A 13,440-nucleotide genomic window follows, 5' to 3' on the forward strand; every position below is an offset into this window, starting at 1 on the left:
AAAAAAAAAATTTTATTACTCACCTCCCACGGCGTTCTGTCGCGCTCCGGCAGGATGTCGCTCGCTCCGGCAGGCTGTCGCTCGCTCCTTGTCCCCGCCGCAGCATAGCTTTCTGAATGTGGGGCTTGAAATCCCCGCTTCCAGAAAGCTAATACACACGCCGGCAGCCATGACATCATTGAATGGCTGTGATTGGCTAAAGCACACGTGGCTTCAGCCAATCACACTATTCAATGACATCATTGAATGGGTGTGATTGCTAACACGTGCGCCTTCAGCCAATCACAGCCATTCAATGATGTCATTGAATAGTGTGATTGGCTGAAGCCACGTGTGCTTTAGCCAATCACAGCCATTCAATGCTGTCATGGCTGCCGGCGTGTGTATTAGCTTTCTGGAAGCGGGGATTTCAAGCCCCGCATTCAGAAAGCTATGCTGCGGCGGGGACGAGGAGCGAGCGACAGCCTGCCGGAGCGAGCGACATCCTGCCGGAGCGCGACAGAACGCCGTGGGAGGTGAGTAATAAATTTTTTTTCTTTTACACTTTTTTTTTTTTTGTATTACCGGCGCATAAGACGACCCCCGACTGCAGAGCAGATTTTTCGGGGTTCAAAAGTCGTCTTATACGCCGGTATATACGGTACATGTGGGACATTAAACTGTGTAATTATTAATAAAAACTGAAAAAATTGAGGTGTTCTAAAACTTTTTACTGGTAGTATATGTTGTTAAGCCATTTTGTAATATTTACTTAATCAGATGATTTTGATTAGTTTTTTCTATCAATTGCTTCTGAACTTTCCTCGGGATCTGAGTTATAAATGTACATCAACAGGAGGCAATGCATTCTGTTGTTACTACATTGTAGAAAAGTGGTTCTGAAAATAAATTTAGTCTTCAAATAAATCTGACAATTCTTACAAACTTATGAAAGGCTCCCAGGGTCCAATATTACATGTAGTTTAAATATTTAAAAAGTCGATGAAAGGCTGTTAAATCACTGTAATCTCTTTATTTCTCCACCAGAAAAAAGTCAAGATATTTCTAGAACAGTTTTCACAACATCAATTATCGCATCTGTCACTTGCTCTGTCTCAGTTGTATTTCTGATTGGCTTGTGCATACTGTTCAGGATACGAATTGTTCTCTTATACCGTAGTATAACTGGAGTAGATGAAACCATTGGAGGTAAGTGTCATATCTTTCTATTTCATCAGTTACAGTGTATGAATGAACAGCAATATTAGAGTATCCTTAGACTATTATGACATTCAGAATCCAAAAGAAAAGAGTGATGTGAAATAATTCTGTAAGAGAATTGGAACTGAAGAGAATCTAAAGCTTAAGTTCACATTAGCTTCAAAGTTTCTGTTTCTAATAGAAGTCATGACACTGTGTGGGAACCTTCATACACTAGATCCAAATTGTGATCAGTGGACCACATAGATTCTTTTACCCCATCACAAAAAAAAAGATATTACCAAGGCTGCCTGTCCACGGGCGAGTTTGCATTGCATTGCCCGTGGCCATAATCCAGCCGCGGGGAACGCAGTGAAGACTCTTCATAGCATTGCTATAGAGAGTGCAGCCGCCCTGTCCACGAGCGGAGAATCTTTGCGATCCTCCACTCGAGGTCAGCAAATGGGAGCATTCTTCGCGGTCCTCCGCGGTTAGCCTATCTGTCAGATAGGCTGGCCGGCGAAGATCCATCTGTCGTTTCCTGTTCCCAGGTGGCGGAGATCCGCCGCAGGATACTACAACGCCCGTGGACAGGCAGCCTTAGAAACATCTCATATGTTGTATACACTGTATGTACTGTACATAAGACATATAACTACTGTTACTATTTTTTTTTTATCATTGGACATTAGGGGTGTAATAAGGAATTCACTTTTTAGTTTAAAAAAGATGAAAGTTTACAAAATTATAACATAAAGGAGAAACTTAATCCCTACATGGTCAATGCTAATATGATTGTCGTGTGACAACAAACTTTATAAACATGAAATTGGTCTTAAAAACTCAGGTTTACTGCAGTTTAACCATACTATTTTCTAGGTCATCATTATAGATGTCTAAGAAGATGATATGTACTTTAGGTCTGTTGTACAATTTAAACTCCAGAGATGCTAGATGAAAACCGTTGACACCGAAGATTTTATTCAGCCCGATTACCAAAAAATAAAATTCTCAATATAGTTGGGAAAGCAGAGCTAACCCATGATTCTGATTTAACTTGATGTCACAGGCAGACCGGGATATGTTAGGCAGTTCTTCAAAATGAGAGCCTCAACATATATCCTTGTATATTAACTTCATTCTGTAATGTAAGTCAGGGGCGTACATAGCAACCATGGGGCTACATAGCAAAACGTAGAATTCGGAGCACCCCATAAAAAATTATATTAGACTCAGCATATCTACAACACGGTGGGTTTAGAAACAGCGACTCAGCTCTAGAATACTTCTATATAGTGCAGTCATTATATCAAAGTCATATAGCAGTTCTACACAGTGATAGTGATTACAGGACAGTTGCCTCCAGTGATCACAGGTAGTGTCTTCTCTGATTAGTGATGCGCATTTTTGGTTTTGCTCTTTATCTGGGCCTAGATGACCATCCTGCCCCAATGAACCTCTCAGTAACCCCCATAATACTAGTCTCTCCTCTATGGCTTCACCATAGTACTAGACTAGTGTATGTTCTGTTACCCCACAAAGCACTGGTGTCCCTCTGTGTGGTTCCACAAGCTAATGGAGTCCCCTCTGTGTGGCCTCAGAAGAGGTTCACAGGCTACAGTCCCCAGAATAATTACAGTGGGCAGCCAGATGCAGCAGTGATGACAGGACAGGAATAAGACCAGACAGGAGTGTGGAAATAGGACCGGGGAGATCAGACATTGAATGTTGAACATGAACACCAGAATCAGACCATAGAACAACAACTATGGTTGTTTTGAACAACTGCTATCCATTACCATAGCCCTGTAAAGACATTTAGCTAATCACTATTGAGATACATATGATCAATCTTCTGTGCAGATGATAATATGCATTTTTTTCTTCACTCAGATGGGAAAGAATTTGATGCTTATCTGTCTTTTGAAAGTTCTTCAACCTATGAATCCAATGAAAGACATTTTGCATTTCACACTCTTGCTCCAATCTTGGAAAATTGTTTTGGTTACAAATTGTTCATCTTCGAAAGAGATGTAATTCCTGGAGGAGGTAAAGATTAATTGATTTTTTTCAGTTGAATTCAATGAATGGCTGAGCGCTGCCTCTGATTGGCTGAGCACTGTGACCAATCACAGGTATTACTCAGCTGTCATTCAATGAATGGCTGAGCGCTCAGCCAATCAGACGCAGCACTTTCAGGAGGCAGGGATTTTTAAATCCCCAGCCAGGGGAAAGTGCTTTAAAACAGTGCTGGGGAGCCAGCGAGAAGATGGGACGGAGCCCCGACAGTGGTGGAGAGTAGAGATGAGCGAACGCGTTCGTCCGAGCTTGATATTCGTGCGAATATTAGGGTGTTCGGGATGTTCGTTATTCGTAACGAACACCATGCGGTGTTCTGGTTACTTTCACTTCCTTCCCTGAGACGTTAGCGCGCTTTTCTGGCCAATTGAAAGACAGGGAAGGCATTACAACTTCCCCCTGCAACGTTTAAGCCCTATACCACCCCCCTGCTGTGAGTGGCTGGCGAGATCAGGTGTTCGCCTAATATAAAAGTCGGCCCCTCCCGCGGCTCGCCTCAGATGCGGTGTGAGTTAGATGAGGGACAGTGCTGTTTATACCGGAGCTGCTGTAGGGAAAGAATTGGTAGTTAGTGTAGGCTTCAAGACCCCCCAAAGGTCCTTATTAGGGCCACTGATAGCTGTGTGTTGGCTGCTGTTAGCAGTGGGATTTTTTTTTCTCTCAAAATCGCCTCTGCAGACCGTTGCACCTGGCATTAGGGACAGAAGTGCTGCATAGGCAGGGAGAGTGTTAGGAGTGCGTGTAGCCTTCAAGAACCTCAACGGTCCTTTCTAGGGCCATATTTATCCGTGTGCAGTACTGTCCAGGCTGCTGTTAGCTGTGCTGCATTTTTTTTGGGCTTCTCAAAATCGCCTCTGCAGAGCATTCCACCCTCCATTGATACTGCAGGGAAAGAATTGTATAGGCAGGGCCACAACACAGTTATTATTCATAGAATATACGCAGTGCTGCCTTTTGGTGGAAAAACAAGTGGAAACAAATCTATTTGTCCAGCCTGTGTCCGTCCTTACGGGCGGTGGACACGTGTGAGCTGCGTGAAAAACATTGCTAAATCATACGCAGCCAGCTACGCTTTACTGCTGGCTTCGCCATTTGCTTTCCTTAATTGGGAAAAAAAATACCTGCTCTGCCAGAGTTATAATAACTCTGCTACCCTCACGTTCTGTGACACATAAGCAGGGACACAGCACAGTTATTACACTTCTCATGTTCATTGAATATACGCAGTGCTGCCTTTTGGTGGGAAAAAACTGAAAACAAATCTATTTGTCCAGCCTCTGTCCGTCCTAACGCCTGTGGACACGTGTGAGCTGCGTGAAAAACATTGCTAAATCATACGCACCCAGCTACGCTTTACTGCTGGCTTCGCCATTTGCTTTCCTTAATTGGGAAAAAAAATACCTGCTCTGCCAGAGTTATAATAACTCTGCTACCCTCACGTTCTGTGACACATAAGCAGGGACACAGCACAGTTATTAAACTTCTCATGTTCATTGAATATACGCAGTGCTGCCTTTTGGTGGGAAAAAACTGAAAACAAATCTATTTGTCCAGCCTCTGTCCGTCCTAACGCCTGTGGACACGTGTGAGCTGCGTGAAAAACATTGCTAAATCATACGCACCCAGCTACGCTTTACTGCTGGCTTCGCCATTTGCTTTCCTTAATTGGGAAAAAAAATACCTGCTCTGCCAGAGTTATAATAACTCTGCTACCCTCACGTTCTGTGACACATAAGCAGGGACACAGCACAGTTATTAAACTTAGATTATTCATTCACTAGAGGCAGTGGGGCCTTTCGTTTTCCCAAAAGGGCAAAAATTATATTTGGCCTGCAGTCTTGCGCCAATTTATTTCCTGCCTGTTAAATCAAATCACTGGTAATACAGCATGCTGAGGGGTAGGGGTAGGCCTAGAGGACGTGGACGCGGCCGAGGACGCGGAGGGCCAAGTCAGGGTGTGGGCACAGCCCGAGCTCCTGATCCCGGTGTGTCGCAGCCGACTGCTGCGCGATTAGGAGAGAGGCACGTTTCTGGCGTCCCCACATTCATCGCCCAATTAATGGGTCCACGCGGGAGACGGTTATTAGAAAATGAGCAGTGTGAGCAGGTCCTGTCCTGGATGGCAGAAAGTGCTTCGAGCAACCTATCGTCAACACGCAGTTCTGCGCCGTCCACTGCTGCAAATCCGAATCCTCTGTCTGCTGCTCCTCCTTCCTCCCAGCCTCCTCACTCCACTACAATGACACCTGCTCAGGAGCGGGAACACTCCCAGGAACTGTTCTCGGGCCCCTGCTCAGATTGGGCAGCAGCGGTTCCTCTCCCACCAGAGGAGTTTATAGTCACTGATGCCCAACCATTCGAAAGTTCCCGGGGTCCGGGGGATGAGGCTGGGGACTTCCGCCAACTGTCTCAACAACTTTCTGTGGGTGAGGAGGACGATGACGATCATACACAGTTGTCTTGCAGTGAGGTAGTAGTAAGGGCAGTAAGTCCGAGGGAGCAGCGCACAGAGGATTCGGAGGAAGAGCAGCAGGACGATGAGGTGACTGACCCCACCTGGTGTGCAACGCTTACTCAGGAGGACAGGTCTTCAGAGGGGGAGTCAAGGGCATCAGCAGGGCAGGTTGCAAGAGGCAGTGCGGTGGCCAGGGCCAGGGGTAGAGGCAGGGCCAGACCGAATAATCCACCAAGTGTTTCCCAAAGCGCCCCCTCGCGCCATGCCACCCTGCAGAGGCCGAGGTGCTCTAAGGTCTGGCAGTTTTTCACAGAGACGCCTGACGACCGACGAACAGTGGTGTGCAACCTTTGTTGCGCAAAGCTCAGCCGGGGAGCCAACACCAACAGCCTCACCACCACCACCATGCGCAGGCATATGATGGCCAAGCACCCCACAAGGTGGGACGAAGGCCGTTCACCGCCTCCGGTTTGCACCCCTGCCTCTCCCCCTGTGCCCCAACCTGCCACTGAGATGCAACCCCCCTCTCAGGACACAGGCACGACCGTCTCATGGCCTGCACCCACACCCTCACCACCGCTGTCCTCGGCCCCATCCACCAATGTCTCGCACCGCACAGTCCAGCCGTCGCTAGCGCAACTGTTGGAGCGCAAGCGCAAGTACGCCGCCACGCACCCGCACGCTCAAACGTTAACCGTCCGCATCGCAAAATTCATCAGCCTTGAGATGCTGCCGTATAGGGTTGTGGAAACGGAGTCCTTCAAAAGTATCATGGAGGCGGCGGCCCCGCGCTACTCAGTTCCCAGTCGCCACTACTTTTCCCGATGTGCCGTCCCAGCCCTGCACGACCACGTCTCCCGCAACATTGTACGCGCCCTCACCAACGCGGTTACTGCCACGGTCCACTTAACTACGGACACGTGGACAAGCACAGGCGGGCAGGGCCACTACATCTCCCTGACGGCACATTGGGTGAATTTAGTGGAGGCTGGGACAGAGTCAGAGCCTGGGACCGCTCACGTCCTACCCACCCCCAGAATTGCGGGCCCCAGCTCGGTGCTGGTATCTGCGGAGGTGTATGCTTCCTCCACTAAAGCACCCTCCTCCTCCTCCTCCTCCTCCTCTGTCTCGCAATCAAGATGTGTTAGCAGCAGCATGTCGCCAGCAGTCGGTGTCGCGCGGTGTGGCAGCACAGCGGTGGGCAAGCGTCAGCAGGCCGTGCTGAAACTACTCAGCTTAGGCGATAAGAGGCACACGGCCCACGAACTGCTGCAGGGTCTGACACAGCAGACCGACCGCTGGCTTGCGCCGCTGAGCCTCCAACCGGGCATGGTCGTGTGTGACAACGGCCGTAACCTGGTGGCGGCTCTGCAGCTCGGCAGCCTCACGCACGTGCCATGCCTGGCCCACGTCTTTAATTTGGTGGTTCAGCGCTTTCTGAAAAGCTACCCACGCTTGTCAGACCTGCTCGTAAAGGCGCGCCGGCTCTGCGCACATTTCCGCAAGTCCCACACGGACGCTGCCACCCTGCGCACCCTGCAACATCACTTTAAGCTGCCAGTGCACCGACTGCTGTGCGACGTGCCCACACGGTGGAACTCTACGCTCCACATGTTGGCCAGGCTCTATGAACAACGTAGAGCTATAGTCGAATACCAACTCCAACATGGGCGGCGCAGTGGGAGTCAGCCTCCTCAATTCCTTTCAGAAGAGTGGGCCTGGTTGGCAGACATCTGCCATGTCCTTGGTAATTTTGAGGAGTCTACCCAGGTGGTGAGCGGTGATGCTACAATCATTAGCGTCACCATTCCTCTGCTATGCATCTTGAGAAATTCCCTGCAAACCATAAAGGCAGCTGCTTTGCGCTCGGAAACGGGGGCGGGGGAAGACAGTATGCCGCTGGATAGTCAGGGCACCCTCCTGTCTATTTCTCAGCGCGTACAGGAGGAGGAGGAGGAGCATGAGGAGGATGAGGGGGAAGAGACAGCTTGGGCCGCTGCTGACGGTACACCGGCTGATTGCCTGTCATCCTTTCAGCGTGTATGGCCTGAGGAGGAGGAGGAGGAGGAGGAGGAGGAGGATCCTGAAAGTGATCTTCCTAGTGAGGACAGCCATGTGTTGCGTACTGGTACCCTGGCACACATGGCTGACTTCATGTTAGGATGCCTTTCTCGTGACCCTCGCGTTGCACGCATTCTGGCCACGACGGATTACTGGGTGTACACACTGCTCGATCCACGGTATAAGGAGAACCTGCCCACTCTGATTCCCGAAGAGGAAAGGGGTTCGAGAGTGTTGCTATACCACAGGACCCTTGCGGACAAGCTGATGGTAAAATTCCCAGCCGACAGCGCTAGTGGCAGAAGGCGCAGTTCCGAGGGCCATGTTGCAGGGGATGTGCGTAGATCGAGCAGCATGTACATCCCAGGCAGTGCAACAGTCTTTAAGGGCCTGGCCAGCTTTATGGCTCCCCACCAAGACTGTGTCACCGCTCCCCAGTCACGGCTGAGTCGGCGGGAGCACTGCAAAAGGATGGTGAGGGAGTACGTAGCGGATCGCACGACCATCCTTGGTGACGCCTCTGCCCCCTACAACTACTGGGTGTCGAAGCTGGACACGTGGCCTGAACTAGCCCTGTATGCCCTTGAGGTGCTTGCTTGTCCTGCGGCTAGCGTCTTGTCGGAAAGGGTGTTTAGTGCGGCTGGGGGAATCATCACAGATAAGCGTAGCCGCTTGTCAACCGACAGTGCCGACAGGCTAACACTCATCAAGATGAACAAAGGCTGGATTTCCCCAGATTTCTGTTCTCCACCAGCGGACAGCAGCGATACCTAAGCAATACGTAGGCTGCACCCGCGGATGGAAGCTACGTTCTTTCTCACCATCCAAAACGGGGACATTTCTGCTTCATCAATCTGTGTCTAATATTCCTCCTCCTCCTCCTCCTGCTCCTCCTCCTGAAACCTCACGTAATCACGCTGAACGGGCAATTTTTCTTAGGGCCACAAGGCTCACTCAAATAATTTTTCAGAACAATTTTTATAAGTTTCAATTAGCTTAAAAGCGTTGGAACTTTAACTTGAACCAATTTTTCGTTACACTGGGCTGCCTCCAGGCCTAGTTACCACTTAAGCCACATTAACCAAAGCGATTCACCTGCCATCTTGGTTGGGCATGGCCAATTTTTACTGAGGTACATTAGTACTGTTGGTACACCAATTTTTTGGGGCCCTCACCTACAGTGTAATCATAGTAATTTCTATGTTCTTCGCCTGCACTCATGGTACAGAAAGGTGTGTGGGGTTGGCCTACACTTTAGCTACATAAATGTCACTTGTGCCTTGGCTATACTAAGGCTACTGAAATGGAACTAAGACTGCGCTCCCGCTATACTGCTGCTTCAGAATTGTTACTGGGGCCTGTCTTGAGTGCTACTATTGCTTACATGGAACGAAGACTGCGCTCCCGCTATACTGCTGCTTCAGAATTGTTACTGGGGCCTGTCTTGAGTGCTACTATTGCTTACATGGAACGAAGACTGCGCTCCCGCTATACTGCTGCTTCAGAATTGTTACTGGGGCCTGTCTTGAGTGCTACTATTGCTTACATGGAACGAAGACTGCGCTCCCGCTATACTGCTGCTTCAGAATTGTTACTGGGGCCTGTCTTGAGTGCTACTATTGCTTACATGGAACGAAGACTGCGCTCCCGCTATACTGCTGCTTCAGAATTGTTACTGGGGCCTGTCTTGAGTGCTACTATTGCTTACATGGAACGGACACGTGGAGAGGACACGTAGTGCCTCAAAAACATCCCCCTCCTCCTCCAACAGGGAAAACATTGTTGGCAAATGCCTTTGCATTGGTTCGTCTGGTGGCAGTCCAAGAATTTCACCTTTACCGACACTACAAGAGAGCCCCCCCACCATCCCCCCGCCACGGCCCACTTAATCCTGGCCACATTCCGAAAACCAACAAAATACAACCGTGGTACTAGGTCCGCAGTCACCACCACATTACCACCAACGCGGTTACTGTTAAGGTGCATATAACCACGGACACGTGGAGAGGACACGTAGTGCCTCAAAAACATCCCCCATCTCCTCCAACAGGGAAAACATTGTTGGCAAATGCCTTTGCATTGGTTCGTCTGGTGGCAGTCCAAGAATTTCACCTTTACCGACACTACAAGAGAGCCCCCCCACCATCCCCCCGCCACGGCCCACTTAATCCTGGCCACATTCTGAAAACCAACAAAATACAACCGTGGTACTAGGTCCGCAGTCACCACCACATTACCACCAACGCGGTTACTGTTAAGGTGCATATAACCAGTCTGACTGGGGCATGCAGACACCTTGACAGAATGAATAGTGTGTGGCACATAGGTTCCCCATTGCTATGCCCACGTGTGCAGCTCCTGATGGCGGTGGCACAGGATTATATTTCTCATTGCTTCTGTACAGCATTGTGGGCTATCGCCCCGCCCCTATTAAAGAGGGTCGCTACCTAGCCGTGCCAACCCTGTGCAGTGTGTGCCTGCGGTCCCTCGTCGTGGCAGACGCACTTCTAAATAGACATGAGGGTGGTGTGGCATGAGGGCAGCTGAAGGCTGCGCAGGGACAGTTTGGTGTGCGCTGTGGGGGGGGAGGGGGTACGGTTGGGCAGCATGTAACACAGGAGAAGTGGCAGTGGAGTGTCATGCAGGCGGTGATTGTGCTTTGTTGGAGGTAGTGTGGTGCTTAGCAAAGGTATGCCATGCTAATGAGGGCTTTTCAGAAGTAAAAGTTGTTGGGGGGGGGGGCCCACTCTTGCCGCTATTGTGGCTTAATAGTGGGACCTGTGAACTTGAGATGCAGCCCAACATGTAGCCCCTTGCCTGCCCTATCCGTCACTGTGTCATTCCCATCACTTTCCTGAATTGCCCAGATTTTCACACATGAAAACCTTAGCGAGCATCGGCGAAATACAAAAATGTTCTGGTCGCCCATTGACTTCAATGGGGTTCGTTGTTCGAAACGAACCCTCGAGCATCACGGGAAGTTCGTTCCGAATAACGAACACCCGAACATTTTGGTGTTCGCTCATCTCTAGTGGAGAGGTGATGTATATATATTTTTTATTTTATACAGCAGGTAGGGATAATTTTCAGGGAAGGGCTTATATTTCAAGCCCTTCCCTGAGAATCACTGTGGGGGTTGCCTGAATTCCATTCAAAGCAATGGGAAACAATGGGAGAAAATTGCGATCCTCTGCCACAGCTATCCCCGTGGGCATTCCTCTCATCACTGAACACTATGACGGTGCTGTCACAGTGTTCAGTGATAAGGGGACTCCCCACAGGGAATCTTTAAGCGCAGCACGGACCTTCCCAGCGCACAGCTGTCCTATCTTTTGCAGGTGCAAAAATTTTGCACCTGCAAAATCGAACATGTGAATACTACATAGGAAACCAATGGTTCTAATGGATGCACTTTTTTTGCACACATAGGCGCACGCAAAAAAACCGCTTGTCTGACTTCGCCCTAAAAAGAAAAAAAGGTAAAAATTAGAGATGAGCGAGCATACTCGCTAAGGACAATTACTTGATCGAGCATTGTCCTTAGCGAGTACCTGCCCGCTCGGAAGAAAAGGTTCCGCTGCCGGCGCGGGTGAGAGGTGAGTTGCGGCAGTGAGCAGGGGGGAGCAGGGGGGAGAGAGGAAGCCGAATCTTTTCTTCCGAGCAGGCAGGTACTCGCTAAGGGCAATGCTCGATCGATTGTCCTTAGCGAGTATGCTCGCTCATCTCTAGTAAAGATATAATTTTTAAAGGTTGGGAAAACTATTCCAAAACATTTAACCCAAAAATAATCTCAGCCACTCCTGAAGTATTATAATGTGTAAATAGCTGAAGGCCAACAGATTTGAAAGATGTAATTATTAGCTCTGAACTCATTTTCACTCTCCCTACTGTAAGCCTAGAAACAGCCTGAGTTCTGTATGCTAATCAAGCATCTAGGAGTCCTGCTCTACTATTTCTATGAGCTAAGGAGTTATTTGGATACATTACAGTACATAACACAGACCATTTACTGACTTTTATGGGGAGTGCACATGAGTTCAGAGATAACAGCAGTTTTGGAACCAGGGTCTTTTCGACTATTCACACTGTTCAAAAGGGTTTTTCATGACAGATTCTCTTTAAATAAAAAGTAATAGGCATATGTCACCATTATAATAAATCATACCTATCATAATAACCTAAGTAATCAATTTAGTGTTATTTTTTAATTTGCAGTAGAACTTTAAAAAAAAAAATAGCAAAGCATTTGTACAGGAAATATCATGACCGGGATAGGTCGGAGTCTCTCTGCTGTGACATCCCCCCAACCCATACCTGAAATAAACACTACTCACGGTTTGGATTTTAATTGGCCACAGCAGCCTTTTATTTAACAGTGCATAACAACAATTCTTTAAACATTTTAACCTACGAGTGGAGGGTCCTTGGAGCCACCCAATCTGGTGCATAACACATTTCCACTATTGTCCCCAACCGTAACTACCGGCTCGGGGAACCCCAGCCATCTTAACTGGCTGGTATTGCATAAACCCCAAAAGGCTTGGAGGGACTCCCCCCCCCCCCCCATAGGCCGTATCCCCAGCACCAGATAACCAGATACCATAATAGGAGGGAATACTAAAGGTGGGGCCGTACCCACCAGACTCCCCCCTCAAACACCATAAATCCGACTCCAAGGACCCCCCACCCGCCACCGCCATTGCTGCCATGACAAGCATTCTAGGTTACACATTCCTTACTAACCTAAAGGGAGGGTGGGTGGGACTCCTAAAACTTCTCACCTAAAATGGTGCCCTACTAACCCCTCCTACCCTTCTTATAGCCCCTAATTAGCCCTCCCCCTTCTTCTGCCTCCCCCCTGTATACTTTCAAATCCACCTATCCATATCCTGCCTCCCTTAACTATTTCCACCCCAATTAACCCTTTCCTTTCCCGCGTTCCCCTACCACCCCTGTCATGTGGGGCCTTTACTTATGGAACCTGCGGTTCCCGCTCCGGCCCCCTACTTGACCGGGATAGGTCGGAGTCTCTCTGCTGTGACATCCCCCCAACCCATACCTGAAATAAACACTACTCACGGTTTGGATTTTAATTGGCCACAGCAGCCTTTTATTTAACAGTGCACAACAACAATTCTTTAAACATTTTAACCTACGAGTGGAGGGTCCTTGGAGCCACCCAATCTGGTGCATAACACATTTCCACTATTGTCCCCAACCGTAACTACCGGCTCGGGGAACCCCAGCCATCTTAACTGGCTGGTATTGCATAAACCCCAAAAGGCTTGGAGGGACTCCCCCCCCCCCCCCCATAGGCCGTATCCCCAGCACCAGATAACCAGATACCATAATAGGAGGGAATACTAAAGGTGGGGCCGTACCCACCAGACTCCCCCCTCAACCACCATAAATCCGACTCCAAGGACCCCCCACCCGCCACAGCCAGCACGGCTTACCCCCTAAGCCTGCGCAGCCCCCACCATAAGGAGAGCCCTTTCAATGCCTTCCTGCACTGCCAATGCCCACATGTCAATGCCAATTTCGTTAAGGTGCACACCGTCTGACAACCAATAACCCCCTTCACCTGACTCTAAATCTACATGACGGACACTTACTCCCCCATTCCTTGTTACAAAGGCCGAAATATGTCTATTGAGTTTAATTCT

The 13,440-nt window shown here is 49.0% G+C and overlaps 1 protein-coding gene across 3 annotated transcripts in view; it reads left to right on the plus strand.

The window, feature by feature from the left end:
• LOC136577858 (interleukin-18 receptor 1-like) overlaps positions 1-13,440 on the plus strand; it is a 71,967-nt gene that overhangs the window by 44,973 nt on the left and 13,554 nt on the right. For all 3 annotated transcript variants that reach the window (XM_066577783.1, XM_066577780.1, XM_066577790.1), the window contains 2 exons: positions 1,027-1,188; positions 3,073-3,228. In XM_066577783.1, the coding sequence (XP_066433880.1) occupies positions 1,027-1,188; positions 3,073-3,228 (318 nt within the window). The remainder of the gene's footprint in view (positions 1-1,026; positions 1,189-3,072; positions 3,229-13,440) is intronic.

This window comes from Eleutherodactylus coqui, chromosome 1 (assembly GCF_035609145.1).
Source record: "Eleutherodactylus coqui strain aEleCoq1 chromosome 1, aEleCoq1.hap1, whole genome shotgun sequence".
NCBI lineage: Eukaryota > Metazoa > Chordata > Amphibia > Anura > Eleutherodactylidae > Eleutherodactylus > Eleutherodactylus coqui.